The 14,480-nt window shown below is 55.1% G+C and overlaps 2 protein-coding genes across 2 annotated transcripts in view; both read left to right on the top strand.

The window, feature by feature from the left end:
* The window catches only part of LOC119100071 (hemicentin-2), a 38,835-nt gene extending 37,254 nt beyond the window's left edge, over positions 1-1,581 (top strand). The window contains exons 47-48 of the mRNA XM_037223186.1: positions 883-1,036; positions 1,433-1,581. Coding sequence (XP_037079081.1) covers positions 883-1,036; positions 1,433-1,581 — 303 coding nt within the window. The remainder of the gene's footprint in view (positions 1-882; positions 1,037-1,432) is intronic.
* A 7,637-nt stretch (positions 1,582-9,218) lies between these two features.
* LOC119100070 (leucine-rich repeats and immunoglobulin-like domains protein 1) lies at positions 9,219-14,135 on the top strand. Its single transcript, XM_037223185.1, has 6 exons — positions 9,219-9,291; positions 9,762-9,895; positions 10,305-10,441; positions 12,194-12,405; positions 12,962-13,137; positions 14,130-14,135. The coding sequence occupies exons 1-6, from the start codon at positions 9,219-9,221 to the stop codon at positions 14,133-14,135; spliced, it is 738 nt and encodes a 245-aa protein (XP_037079080.1).
* The last annotated feature ends 345 nt before the right edge of the window (positions 14,136-14,480 follow it).

Raw genomic sequence — 14,480 nt, 5'->3', positions numbered from 1 at the left:
CCCCTCCCTGATGAAACCCTGGATCCGCCCTTGGCTTCCGGCGACGATGATTGGTGGGACTAATGCTGAGCGTGGCCTTTCTTGCGTCAGATTCTTGCTAAGAGCGAACGTCCTTTTTTCGATGCGGAGCCGGGTGCGATTAAGCCTCGCTTAAGCTTTGAGCAACCCCTTCACACTTCAAGGAAGCAATTAGCGCTTTCTCTGCATGTCAGAAACCTGTCATGCTGCAGCGCCATATGCAAACCAAGGTCCGAACCAGGCGAACTTCTGCTAAGACGTAGCCCATCATTGCGCGCGCGTTTCTCATCATCTCCGTCTCCCGATTGCAGTGCCCCGTTCATAGGGAGCCTCGGAGGAGCCCGAGGACGTGCTGGCCCGGAGGGTAGCTCGTGACCTTCCGCTGCCCTGTGTCCGGCCACCCGCCGCCCACCATCACCTGGTACCAAGGTCGGTGACGAGGTCTCGGGAGAGGGTGGACTCAATGACCAAGCACTGCGGCTGCTTATTAGGGCTCTTCACGCAAAGTCTGATGGCTTGTGAATTCTGTTCCGCTCCAGGTTCCATTCCCTGGATTTGACTCCTGCACTAATCTCCACCGTTCCCATTGACTTACACGCGCACACTTAGGCGCGCAACCAAAACTTGTACGCATGCATGTACACACGCAATATCAAAGGCGCGTGCGCAACTGCACACGCTCTCCTCCCGCACACGCGCACCACTAATGTCGCGGCGCTTCACCCACCGCCCGCCGCCCTGCCGCACACGCGCACACGCTGGTACCGGGCTGCGCCTCGCCCCACCGCTGCGCGCCCTGCCGCACACGCGCACACGCTGGTACCGGCGGCGCCTCGCCCCACACGCGGCGCCCCCCTGCCGCAGGACGAGGACGTGCTCCGGGAGCCGGACACGCTCGCCGACGGCGGCCAGGCGCTGACGCTGCGTCGTCTGACGGCCGCCGCCGCCGGGCAGTACGTCTGCGTGGCGGCCAGCCGGGCCGGCACGGCGCGCAAGCTCTTCAGTCTGCGGGTGAACGGTGCGCGCGGGCGGGCGGGGGGTGCGGTGCTGCTGGTCGGTGGGGGCACGGCTGGGGGACAGCGTCCATCCGTGCTCCGGCGCTGGGTGTCAAGATGATTGGAGAAGGTCGTGGTGCAAGGTTATTGGTGTAGACAGAGGCGTTGCAACCATTGTGTTTGAGTATGGAGGTTAATGATCAAGCTTCAAACCATTGGATTCCAAGCATTCTGGTCGGAACTCCGCAAGCACTGAACTGCTCTACTTTTCAGTGAATTATTCTTTATAAGAGACTCGATGTGAAGGTGTTCGGGCACCGGGTAGAAAGGTGCCTGAGCTTCTTTTGTAGCCTAAAAACGCCGCTTCCACGGCTGGCAACCCGAAGCTGCACGTGCACCGTTCGACCGCGCCGTTTCAGAGGCGCCGCAGACGCAGACGGCCACTGAGGACGTGGACGTGGACGTGGACGCGTCAGTGACGTTGACCTGCCCGTCGGCCGGTCCGTTGGTGTTCAGCACGGTGTGGCTGCGACACGCGGCCGGCCGGCCGGCCGCCGCCCCCAGCTAGTCCTCGGCAAAGTGCAGGTGCGGCACCTAGCGGCGGGCTCAGAGACCAGCGGCATGTGCAGGATGCAGTAGAAGCAGCGTAAATTATGCGTCATTGATAGTGTCATGGTCATATGAGGGTCGTTGTCAACCGAACCTGACGATCGATGCATTTGCGTTTGGTCGAAACGTAACTGGAGAAGATTGAAAGTGTGGTCATAAATGTAGATAGAAACCGGTACAAGCATTGGATTTGAGTTTATATTATGGGATACCTTTTTCGGACGTGCGGACGGAACTATGTGAAACCGTGCGCGTATGTGTGGTGCGCCGATACGAGCAGTAATGAGCATGTTTGATACAGAAATGAGTAGTTTGATACAGCTTACCTACTCAAGCAACACTGCTTAACTAACGCTGTTGGCGGTTGTTCCGGGTGATTGCGATATTGGCCCAATGCTGACCAGTTCTCAACATTCATCGATACAGGTGGTGATAAGATGAGCCGCAGACTGAATATGAAATGTCAGAAAGTCGTTCATCATTACTCATGTTAGTAAACGTTATCTGTGTTTGTTAGTTTACTCCTCAAAACTCTTTTGAAATGGCAACCTAGTCTCGTTTTTCCGTAGAAAAAGGATGGTGGGAAGTACCAGTGTGTATCTTCGAGCATGGCCCGTTCCCGAGTGACCAAATATAACGTCAGAGTTAAGGGTAAGTATCCCAGACTACCATCGGACAACGTTAACATTAATTAGTAGGCACGTTGCTTGACTTAAAGAGTGGACATGACATTTTGTGTGCTGGATTTTTCGGGCAGGCGAGATTCGAGTAACTGCACACACTTGCGCGGAACGTGAGAAATGTCGTATCGTATGAACTTTATGACCATGTCCGTAAGTTCACTTGGCTTGTGCTCTGATATGATGCAGTTAGATGAATCCGTCTGATTATTTTGATAGGGTGTGACAGGATTCTAAGACACATGACGACTGTCCCATGTCTCGTGAAGCTTCCAACACAGTCCTCCAGCCGGGTGGGGAGTAACTGACTCATCATTCTGTGCTAGCCCTCGCCGAATGATGTTGCCATCACCACCGTTGGCGGAACAGTCCGTACTGGCCCTCGCCACCCCCAGTACCGTCGCCACTGCTGACCCGTCAGTCGATGATGACCTTCACCGTGCCCCGTGTAGCTGTCACCACTGACCTGTCAGTCGGTACTGACCTTCACCGTGCCCGTATAGCTGTCACCGCTGACCTGTCAGTCGGTGCTGACCTTCCCCGTGCCCGTGTAGCTGTCACCACTGACCTGTCAGTCGGTGCTGACCTTCGCCTCCCCCAGCGCCGCCGCGGCTGATCGCGGACGCTCCGCCGGCCTCGGCGGTGCGGCCCCGGCTGGGCTACCCGCTGCGGCTGACCTGTCCAATCGAGGGCGTCGCTCAGGTGCGCTGGCTGCGCGACGGCCAACTCCTCTCGGACCCCTTCCGGATCGTGTCCACCATGAACGGCCGTCTGCTCTTCCTGCTCAGGTGACGTCACAGGCGGACAGCTGCACGGAATGCGTGGTCTGGCGAGGCGTCAGGGGCGCGCATCCATCCGCCCATGAGATTGGACGGAGGTCTTGTTTGTCCGTGGAACACTGGGGGCCCGCTTACCATGGAGAGACTCTGCACTGCCCGGCACTGTACGGTGTTTGCAACGCTGCCAGTGCTCTGGTGAGGCCCGCTCTGACCCTGTGCAGTGTGCCGGAGGCCTGACCTGAGACCGGTCCTGTCTGGCGTGCAGCGTGACAGAGGCTGACTCAGGCCAGTACTCGTGCGAGGCTCGCAACAGCGCCGGCCGCGCCAGCCACCAGTTCGACGTGCAGGTCGTGGTGCCGCCCTACTTCGAGACGCCCGGGCCGGATCGGGTCAAGGCCAAGGTCGGCGATGAGCTGACCTTGACCTGTGACGTCATCGGTCAGCCACAGCCCAACATTACCTGGTTCAAGGTAGGCGGAATGAGACCGAATGATTTGTGATGGGCAGTCTCAGTTCATCCAGTATCAGTTTCAGCCCAATCTACGTGACGGGCCAGTGTCAGTCCATCCAGCCTTAGTCCAGTCTGAGTCCAGTCCATGTGTCGGATCAGTTCAGTGTATCCAGTTTCAGTCCAGTATCAGTCCAATTCGTGTGGCAGTCCAGTCTCAATCCATCCAATATCAGCCCAGTCCCAGTCCATTCCATGTGATGGGACAGTCAGTCCACCCAATGCCAGTCCAGTCTCAATCCAGTCCATGTGACGAGTCACGTCCGGCAGTGCCCACATCGGGAGCCGTATTTATCAGGTCAATTAGCAAGTGTTATGATATTGCAGCAGGTTTAGTTATCACCAGGGGCAAAGTTTTGCCATATGAGCCCAAGGAAGGAGCCGAGCGGTGGAAGATGACGCAGTCTGCCAGCAAAATACCCAACAAACGACTCTTTCCCCGAGTTTGGTCAGCTTTTTCCTCAAAGTTGGAGGGAGAAGAGTTGGAGCCTAATTTGGGAGCTGGGGTGGAGCCCTCCCTTCCCACGCTCAATCTGAAACTATACCCCTGTTTACTTCCCGTTTGCCACAAACTAAAGTCAGATTTTCCAACAAGCTAAAGTCAGGCTCCGAGGCACATATCTTTGCACTTTGCGACAGTGCAGCACAGGACATCGAACATCATGTTTTGAAATTGAACCGTCTTGTGAAGGACGCGCAATACTGTTACTGTTTCATATAAGTGTGGGGGCGATGTACTCCGACCATCTTGGTGATGCCGTGTCATTTAAACTGGATTGGTACGCTGTTCCAGGATTCCTCCGTGATTTCTCGAAAGCACAAGTTAGATATCAGCCCAGTAGATGTCAGCGCAGACGGCTTATACACATGCGAGGCGGCAAACGAGGCGGGCAGGGCAGAGCACAACGTGGTCGTGGATGTCATCGGTAGGAAACGGCCTTCAAGTGCCATCTGGTTGCCTTTTCGATACTGCGCTGTTTTGACGGGGTGCCTTACATTGCATGCATGAGGTGTTGTCGTTTTCAACAAAGGCGTTTTTTTTTATTTTCCATTAAAACTTGCGACATCTGATAACCATAAGTGCGTCATCGTCCGGTGTGCATTGGTGTCGTTCTACCAGCAGATGGTTATGAGCTTATTAAGCAGACTGCTCTGAGGTGCGGCGTAGAGGCCAGCGGCTGGTGGCCGATATACCAAGTGTCTTTCCGTCTCGACAGAGGCGCCTTCCATTGAAGGAAAACCGGCAGAGACGGTCCGGGTGCCTCTCGGAGGTAGCACCCTTCTGCCGTGCTCCACAAAAACCCTCCTGCCGTCGGTACGTCACAGCAGCAGCAGTGGCACGATTCGCGCTGCTTTCCAGCATGCTGCCACTCTGGTCAAGAGACACAGTCATGGGGGGTCTGCACGGAACAAACTGAAGAGAATACACGCTCGAAAACTTCAATAACTTCGCCTGTGTTACGAGATCACACGATTAACCACATAAGAACCTCGCCTGTGTTACCAGATCATAGGTTAGCCACATGATGGCCTCGCTTGTGTCATGAATCACACCGTTAGCCACATGACTCGCCTGCGTACGATATCACACGGTTATTTACCTAGTAATCTCGCCTGCCACGAGATCACACGGCTCGCCGTGTTATGAGATCAAAGATTAGCCACATAAAAGCCGCGCTTTCGTAAGGTAAGTCGCTACCCATCTGCGCTGTCTCGGCTCCGCTGAGCGGCCAGTGCTGTCCGGTAGATCAGCTGGCTCAAGTCTGGCGAGCCGGTCAGCCTGGCTTCGCCGCGCCTGCGCCTGACGCCTGAGGGACTCCAGCTGACGCGGGCCCTCACCGCGGACCGCGGCAAGTACCGCTGCGTCGTCGAGAACGAGGCCGGACGTGCCGAGCGCTTCGTCCGACTGGTCGTGTCCGGTGAGTGTCGACTGGTCGTGTCCGGTGAGTGTCGACTGGTCGTGTCCGGTGAGTGTTGACTGGTCGTGTCCGGTGTGTCGACTGGTCGCGTCCAGTGAGTGCGACTGCCCGTGTCCGGTGAGTGCGACTGGTCTGTCCGGTGAGTGTCGACTGGTCGTGTCCGGTGAGTGTTGACTGGTCGTGTCCAGTGAGTGCGACTGGTCGTGTCCAGTGAGTGCGACTGTCCGTGTCCGATGAGTGCGACTGGTCGCGTCCGATGAGTGCGACTGGTCGTGTCCGGTGAGTGTTGCGTGCTGTCCGCCGGGTTAAGTGCCGCCCGACTATGTCCGTCTGCGCTAGCAAATCGCTGATAGATAAACTTATGCTGGCTCACTGCTGTAGCGCTCTGGACGCAAAGGGTAACGCACAGATGTCATTCAGTGACGTGTTCAGTCACTCTCCGTTGCATATGCGTAAGCACCTGTTAAACTCTGAACAAGACAAATTCGCCGATTTCTCTCCTTTTGTAATTGAATGCAGATGGTATCTGACACACCTTTACGTGCATACTGTACCTTGAAGGTGCCAGTGCTCTTTAGATCCAGTAATACTAATTCAACCGCCCAAAGTGCACTGACGTGGTGTCCACCTCCACCAGCTCCAGTCCAGAGGGAGGAGAAGTCGTTGTACCTTGTCGTCGGCGAGCAGATGGCGCTGTCCTGCCCGGAGCTCGACCCCTCCGATGGCCCCTTGGAGGAGGTTAAGTGGGCGGTTAAAACACAAGCCGCGGCAAAAAGGCGCAGCCAGGTAAGCAAAGGTGACGGCTTTGCCCGCACGTTAAACATTTCATCTCTTTTCAGATAAGAGAGAAACGCATTGTTGAAAATGGCGTGATGATACATTTCGTAGACGGCTCCTTGAACATGACACCACGCGTTATGGCCTGGCGTTAATGCGTGCCTTCCTCCGCAGGTACCGGTGCGATTATGAAGGTGGCACGAGTCAAGCTCAGCCATGCGGGAACGGTATGCTGTCAGGTCACTACGCGTCAAGGCGACGTCAAGGCCAACCGTTGGAAGGTTCATGTCAGGGACAGCATAGGTGGGTGGCGTGGGAATGCAGGTCACTTGTCTGGCCGGTCCGGCCGTCGCGCTCTTCGCGACCTAACATCTTTGCAATCCTTGATCGGAGCTGCATGCAGAAATCAGCAAGAACTAACGCGCACTTTCAAAGTTTGCTCTGTAAAGTTGATTGTGAGAAAGCTGCATCGCGCCGGTCGAAGCCAGAGCCGGAGCACGACGGACCCTGGGCAAAAGTGTGGGTCCGTGGTGTGCATCCAGTGACGACGTGCACCCAATGGGCAAATTATGTACTGCTTGTTGTAGGTGTCTTTAAGGGCACATGTCAGAAGTCGGCGACCAAAGATGAGTGTTTTCATCGCATTGAGTAGAGACGAAACATCAGCCGACTGCGCAGAGCGGTGATGTGCGCTTACACGTCTCCACGCGATCTTCACGCTATAAGGCACAGCATATCTACGAGTCGTACAATTGCTAACGCGCGTAACGCGGGGGGGTGGATAGGTGCGTTATCGGCAGCAAGGCATATGACGCCACTTTTTTGAACATGGTCTTAAAATCCGCGGTCACGGCTACCAGGCAGCCATGTGTGAATTGGCGCAAGCGCCACATCGTCGAATCGCTACTACTAAGCGGTCTTGTTATGAATGAAAGCAGACTTGCGCTCAGTTACGTAGCATTCCGCATTAGCCATTAGGTTTATCCTTCCATTGGCCAGATGGGGTAAAGTGAGGAAGGAGGTGGGGTAGGGATCTGGCAATTGGAAATGTTGCTGCTATAGCAAAGTTCACATAAGCGGCATCCACCATCCGCATAGGAAACTTGTATATGCTAACCGGGTTGATCCTCGCATTCTTCACGGTTGAGGTCCTGGCGAGTCATTTACAAATGGCGCTTACAAGAAGCTCCAACAGCTAAGACTGGGATAACTTACGTGATGATAATAAGCAAAAAAAAGAAGAGGAAAATAGTTGTATCTCTTATATATGTTCGACAATATGTAAGGTAACTTTATATAAAAATCGACTTATATATGTTAACACTAAATACATATATGTATAGTTTATTCACATATCAGCAACAACTTGAAGCTGGGACACCACTCATTCGAATAACGGTCACAAATCACTGTACCTTTATTTTGAGTACTGTTCACCACTAATTAGGAACCATATTTGATTGTTGGCTTTAACATTAAAAACCACTGTTAAAAAATATTCATGTCAATTATTCAAACGGCTATGGGATAAAAAGCCGTCTTTATTTGATAATTTATCTGATGGGTTGTCCGTCCCGGCGGCTCAGTGGTTAGAGAGCCTGCCTCCCGATTCACCCACCGTGGCGGGGTGGGTTCGAGTCGTTAGGCGCACGCCATTTGCCCTTGACAGGTATGGCCTGCGGCCGTGGCAGCGGTCGCGCTAAAGGTCAGTTGACGTCAGGGGGCAGGACGGACCGTGCGAGCATTGCGGCACGTTAAGTAAGCTTTCTCCGCTAAATTCTGCCATTGTCTGGAATTGCGCGATCGGATGGTATGAGTCAGGGTTTACACAACAAGCACTGATTAGCGTGAGCGCTGTTCCCAGAAATCATGTCATCTCATGGGGCTTTACGACGCACCCAGCTGCTGATGCTATATGGCGTCGCCTGCCTCTCACCCCTGGCAGGAAGGGCGGGCACCGGGGAATCGAACCCCCGACCTCTGGTTTCCAGACGCGGTGGTTAACGCAGACACACTAACCACTATACTACGCACCCCATCCCAAAAATCCATCCATTCAAAGTGGTCGCATCAATTTCTAATAAAAAAAATGGAAGGGTGGGATGATCGGGACAGTGGAGCGCGGCATGGTCGGGGGTGATGGTTATGAGAGCCGCGCGGATGGCAGCCCGACCACTGCTTGGATGCTGTGCTCACCTACCCGGAGGTCAGCCACTGACCTGGCCGCCGTCCACACGCAGACATGTTCCTAGAGCCGGCCGGCACGGTGACGTCATCAGAGGGTGATCAGCTGACGCTGACATGTCAGACGGACAGCGGAGCCGGCGTGCAACTCGTCTGGTTCAGGAACGACACCCAGCTGTACGTGCGCCTCCGCCAAATACGGGCCAACCTCTGCCGGCAGAACCAGTGAGACGTTGCCCCTCCCACCGACACTGAGCGTTCCAGTTCACTAGTGAGGGGAAGGACGCGTCCGATACGGCGGAGGACCGACACGGTTCAGTGATGTGAAGACAGGAGTCGGTATCGCGCTCCCAGCTCAGTTACCATGCTTGACAAAGAACTGGCGTGGACTCTGAAAAGAAAGGATGCAAGCTTCGTGTTGTGGACCAGTCAAGCATCGCATGCATTTAGGATGACGACATCGTAACTGATCGCCCCCCCCCCCCCCCCCCCATTCGCCATTGCATTTGCATGCGGGCGATTGTCGCTTCGTTTTCTACGTTCATTAAGTTGGAATCGTTGCTTGAGCGATCATCGGTCACGCCGTCACGCTCCCGTAGCCCAGGTACCCCCACCCCCTCGCTGCTGGCCCCGGCGCCGACAAACACCCGTCTCCGAGCGCAAGGTCTGGCGAGTCATCGGCTCACGTGTCTGCAGAGGGCTCGGTGGTGGTCAGCAGCCTGGTGATTGATGACGTCACCGAGTCGGACATGGGCCAATACGTGTGCCGGGCGCTGGCCGGTGACGTCACAGAGGAGCAACCCGTCCAGGTGCTGGTCACCGGTGAGTGTGACTGGAGGGCGGCGGCACTGTGGACCTGACGCGCGGGCTGACGGCGCGGGGAGACTATTACTTAGCTACAACGGATATAATGTCAGGTTATGTCAGGCAAAACAATACATTGGCACTATGGAATGCGTAAAAAATGCCTAATAGCTTTTCTCTCCAGTTTGGTGGTGCTTCTTGCTTCAGTCGACCGGCGGATACACATTGAACCGAATTGCACTCAGTGTCGCCCAACATCACGGAAATGTTATGGCATTGAAGTGCATGAAATTCAGTAATCTGGAAGCGGCACCATTCGTGTGGTTTGCTCCTACTCACCATGCTCCCGCGCTGTTCACTGTCCCGGGCTAACTGGACCTACAGCTGTGCTGTCCTGGTAGCTGCCCAGCTCAGTCACACTCGATCGCCACGGCTCGCCGCAGATCAGCTCCAGCTCGCCGCCGGAGCTGACGCTCACGCCCGGCCAGCGACTGGAGCTGCACTGCGACGCCAGCGGCCGGCCGCCCCGGTGCTGCGCTGGTTCCGCGGCCAGACCGCTCTGGAGAAGGACGCCGAGCGCGTCACCATCGGTAACGGCACGCTCAGCGTAGAGCCGTTCCAGGTGCGAGGCGAGCGGCGAGCATTCCGAGAGTCGAATGAGCCTTTGTACCCAGCCAGCCAGCTGTGTTACCAGATTTGGAACAGCAACGTGGCGGGCAAGTCGCGATGTAGCAAATTGTGATGCTTTATGAACATGTTTGCTGTGGAAATGGTATGTCATCATATTCATATCGCAGAAAACGAACGCCGGTAAAGCTGAAAAATATGCGGTTATTTTCTTGCTGCTAATGCAACATATGTTCACAATAGCTTTAAATCATCCTTCTTGTTTTTCCATGGCTGCGCTGGACCCCCACTCCAGCGTTTGTTCACAGTTGGAGGATGTCGTTTGTTCACAGTTGGAGGATGTCGTTTGTTCACAGTTGGAAGATGTCGTTTGTTCACAGTTGGAGGATGTCGTTTGTTCACAGTTGGAGGATGCCGGGGAGTACATGTGCGTGGCCGTCAGCGCCATCGGCAAGGACGCCAAGCTGTTCAACATTGAGGCCCAGATGGTGCCCACGTTCACCGAGACGCCCAATGACGTGGTCGTCCCCAAAATGGGAAAGTGAGTGCCCATGTTGTGGCAGGGGCTGTCCGAGCTGCCAATTTTGAGCTGCTTTGAAAGGAAGGCTTGTGTGGTTGTGGTTGCGCTTTTTATGCTACAGTTTCGAAATACAGTGTACAAAGCTGGTCTGTCCCCTTGTCGCTCGCTTCCCACCAATTGTCCACTTCTGTATTCCCTGTATGGTAATGTGAAATAACGATGACGCGCGCGCGTCCGGCTGGATCCAAGGGCACTACAACCTGTTTACTACTACTTAGCGCAGTGTCAGGTGACATTGTCGCACAGTCAACGGCATGCCCAGGAAAGTGTGCCCAGCTTAGCTCTTTTGTCACAGGAATCAACAATGATATCCTTTGTGTTAAGCTGCTTCCCCTAGAAGGAAATAACTCCTAGAGTGTGTCATGACTTGCGTTTTGCAACATGTTCTTAATTCACGAGTTCCGTACCCCTCCTTTATTAAACGTTAATGCAGTGTTTTTGCACGGCACAGCGGTGTTGTTCTGTGGTAAATTCGCGCAGCGCGCGGCCCTTCATTGTCGGAATTCAATGGTTGTGCGGTTGGTCATGCACCTCCTATGTTTGTTAATTCCAACTAGGCATTTGGTACCAACAGTTGTAGACATTTCGGTATCTGACATGAAGAAGGTGGCCCGTTCCCAGAAGCTTCATGCTCGTGAGCCTGTGAGCTTGTAACCTCAAACCAAGGCCACGTAATGATGTGCAATGATGGCCCCAAGGCAGATAGCGTGTCGGGTGCGTCATTGAAACTGACCCGGCCACCCGGTCCTTGTCACTGCCCGCACTTGACTCTTTTTGTGTGGGAACTAGCTACCTCGATGTCGGTCTGCTTTATCGTCCTAGAGGATCGGACACGGCTTATGTATCATTTGAAGTGGCTGTTTAAGGCCGCTTTTGGCTTTAAAACGTGTTGGTCTGCAACGCCATGCACTTATTACATATAGCATATCAAAGAAGTGCATGGTTATGTGCACGGTTTGCGCCGACGGCTTTGGCGTAGCTGACCGTCTCACACGATCGTAGCCTGCGCCCGCCCCACCGTCGGCCCGCCGTCCCGCCGGCGGCTTCACGCTGCAGTGCGCTGCGCCCGCCTCACTGTCGGCCCGCCGTCCCGCCGGCGGCTTCATGTGCAGTGCACTGCGCCCGCCCCACTGTCGGCCCGCCGTCCCGCCGGCGGCTTCACTGCAGTGCGCTGTACCCGCCCACCGTCGGCCCGCCGTCCCGCCGGCGGCTTCACGCTGCAGTGCGCTGCGCCCGCCTCACTGTCGGCCCGCCGTCCCGCCGGCGGCTTCACGCTACAGTGCGCTGCGCCCGCCCCACCGTCGGCCCGCCGTCCCGCCGGCGGCTTCACACTGCAGTGCGCTGTACCAGCCCACTGTCGGCCCGCCGTCCCGCCGGCGGCTTCACACTGCAGTGCGCTGTACCCGCCCACTGTCGGCCCGCCGTCCCGCCGGCAGCTTCACACTGCAGTGCGCTGTACCCGCCCACTGTCGGCCCGCCGTCCCGCCGGCGGCTTCACACTGCAGTGCGCTGTACCCGCCCACTGTCGGCCCGCCGTCCCGCCGGCAGCTTCACGCTGCAGTGCTGCGCCCGCCCACTGTCGGCCCGCCTCCCGCCGGCAGCTTCACTCTGCAGTGCGTTGCGCCCGCCCACTGTCGGCCCGCCGTCCCGCCGGCGGCTTCACACTGCAGTGCGCTGTACCCGCCCACTGTCGGCCCGCCCTCCCGCCGGCAGCTTCACTCTGCAGTGTGCTGCGCTCGGCGCGCCGCCGCCGCTGCTCAGCTGGCTGCACGACGGTCGACCCGTGGGCACGCCGAGGCCGGAGCTGAACCCGCTGAGCGTACACCTGGCCAGCCAGGAGGACGGTGGCACCTACACCTGCCGGGCGGCCAGCACCGCCGGCGAACGACGCGCCTCCGCCGCCGTCACCGTCTTCCAGCGGCTCGGTCAGCGTCGCCGGCACCGAGCGTGCAGCTCGTGTGGATGCAGGGCGGGGTGGCGGGAAGTGGGATAGCGGCGGGGATGGTTAGTTCGGAGTTTTATTAGTAAGGTTTCGAATGTCATGTGTGAGGAGAGCACCGGGGCGCATACTCAAACAGGCTGGCTGTCTTCGGACAAGGTGACGTTGACTCTATTTGAACCAGACCATCATGGTGACCCCTTCTGCCCTCAGATCATGCCTCGTGGCTAGGTGAACCTTGGTCCGCTAATTTAGCACACGCTGGATGGTGTACTGCTTGACCCAAAGTTCGCTGTCCGGCCCCTTGTGACTCCAGGTCCGTCGCCTGATACCTGTGTACCCTTAGATCCGTCGTCTGACCCCATAAATCCAAAGTTCGTGTTATGACATTGTGACCGGAGATCCGCTCTTTACCCGACCGATCCAGGTCCGCCGACTGACCTCGCGTGACCCCATCCCCGTCACACGACTCCACCTGACGCCAGGCTTACCATCTGACCTCGAGCGACCCTAGATTCCGTCTGACCCTGTGGTGATCCCAGGTCCTCCGAAGCTGGAGAAGATGCCGGAAGAGCTGCGTCTGCGGGCCGGCACCCGTGGCGAGCTGAGCTGTCGCACAACCACCACCGACTCCTCCGCCGTAATCCGGTGGCAGAAGAACAGTCAGGATTTCAGCGGGGACAGCAACACCTCTGTGGAGGATGACGGACAGCTGCTGGTCAGTTCATCGGTCGCTGATTGCATCTGACCAGCAGCGATAGAGACATGTGGCTGCTTCATACGCGCTCGAGTGGGGGGCAATTTGACTTCCTCCTCGAAGGCTTTTCAAGACTGATATCGGAACGGCGTAGCGTATCCGCGCCAGATGTTGGAAAGCTTAAGAGAATTTAACAACGGACCTTATGACGACAAAAAATCCGATGAAACTTGTAATGTCACTGACCAATGACAGATGACAGGTCAAAGTCGGGTCATAATTGTCAGTGAATGCATTTCTATGGAGTCGTTCAATGTAATGCAATAACGGAGTGTAGAAAAAGCCATACCTTTCTGACATCGTTTCTTATTAAATCAACCAGTTGAATTTAATACAACGAATTCCATTAACCATTAATCTGGATAACAGCTAGGCCGCGGTCAAAACTAACATGCTTTTTCTCGGGAGTTTGGTTTAAGGGATAGTTTCAGGCGCTTACTTCGAATTTATTAATGACAGGGACCCGAATACATGTTCCATGAACTTCTTAAGGTCAGAGTAGGTCACTGACCTGAATTAACCCAGGCCGGCGGCTTTTAAGAAACATACTGCTTAGCGCAATCCCTGACACCTATTTGAAGAACAAAATCTGGACAATCTCGTATACATTTGGTCACCTTGACCTTTTAAAGGTCAGATAAGGTCAAAGAAGTGACCACAAAGGGAGTGTTCCACATTTAAGTGGGGTTTTGAACTGAAATGGATATCATGAAGACCTTTCGGTGCTGTTCACAATTATGCCCATGTTGATGCATAAGCTCATCCTGTTTCTGGGCTACACCCCCGCGAAATTGGGGAAAGGTATATCAGGGGGAGTATTTCAAAGTCACCTTGACATCCATGACGTCATGATAATGTTATTCAAATCCTGCCATTCCATCCGCCATGCGGTGATCAAGACCAAGAAAAACCATTGTTGTGGCGCTCATGTCTGGCGTGAGCGCCCTTTCCAGATATAACGGCCGTCAATTGACTTTCCATCAATTTTGTGCGAGGTACGATGACGTAGTCAAGCCATGACGCATTAGTAGCAATTTCCGTTTAAAAAGTATAAGAATTTTGATAAGTGAACTTGTTTCGTCATATTTGATGCTTGTCTCAATATCTTCAAATGTAAAACACTCCCTTTGATTGATCGCCATTGACCTTTTACTTAAAAGATGTATCTAGCTTCACGGCGGTTGCATGAAGAGGTCTTGAAGAGGCACTTGAGACTCAATCTGTAGTTTGACCTTGTTTGGCCTTATTTGACCACAAGGGCATGACCTAGTAACCTACCATTTCGACGCAAGTGAGTTTACATG

Source organism: Pollicipes pollicipes, unplaced genomic scaffold, assembly GCF_011947565.3.
Source record: "Pollicipes pollicipes isolate AB1234 unplaced genomic scaffold, Ppol_2.1 Scaffold_4881;HRSCAF=5763_pilon_pilon_pilon, whole genome shotgun sequence".
Classification (NCBI taxonomy): Eukaryota; Metazoa; Arthropoda; class Thecostraca; order Pollicipedomorpha; family Pollicipedidae; genus Pollicipes; species Pollicipes pollicipes.
The sequence above is the reverse complement of the archived record's forward strand: the minus strand, read 5'-3'. Positions and strand labels throughout refer to the sequence as shown.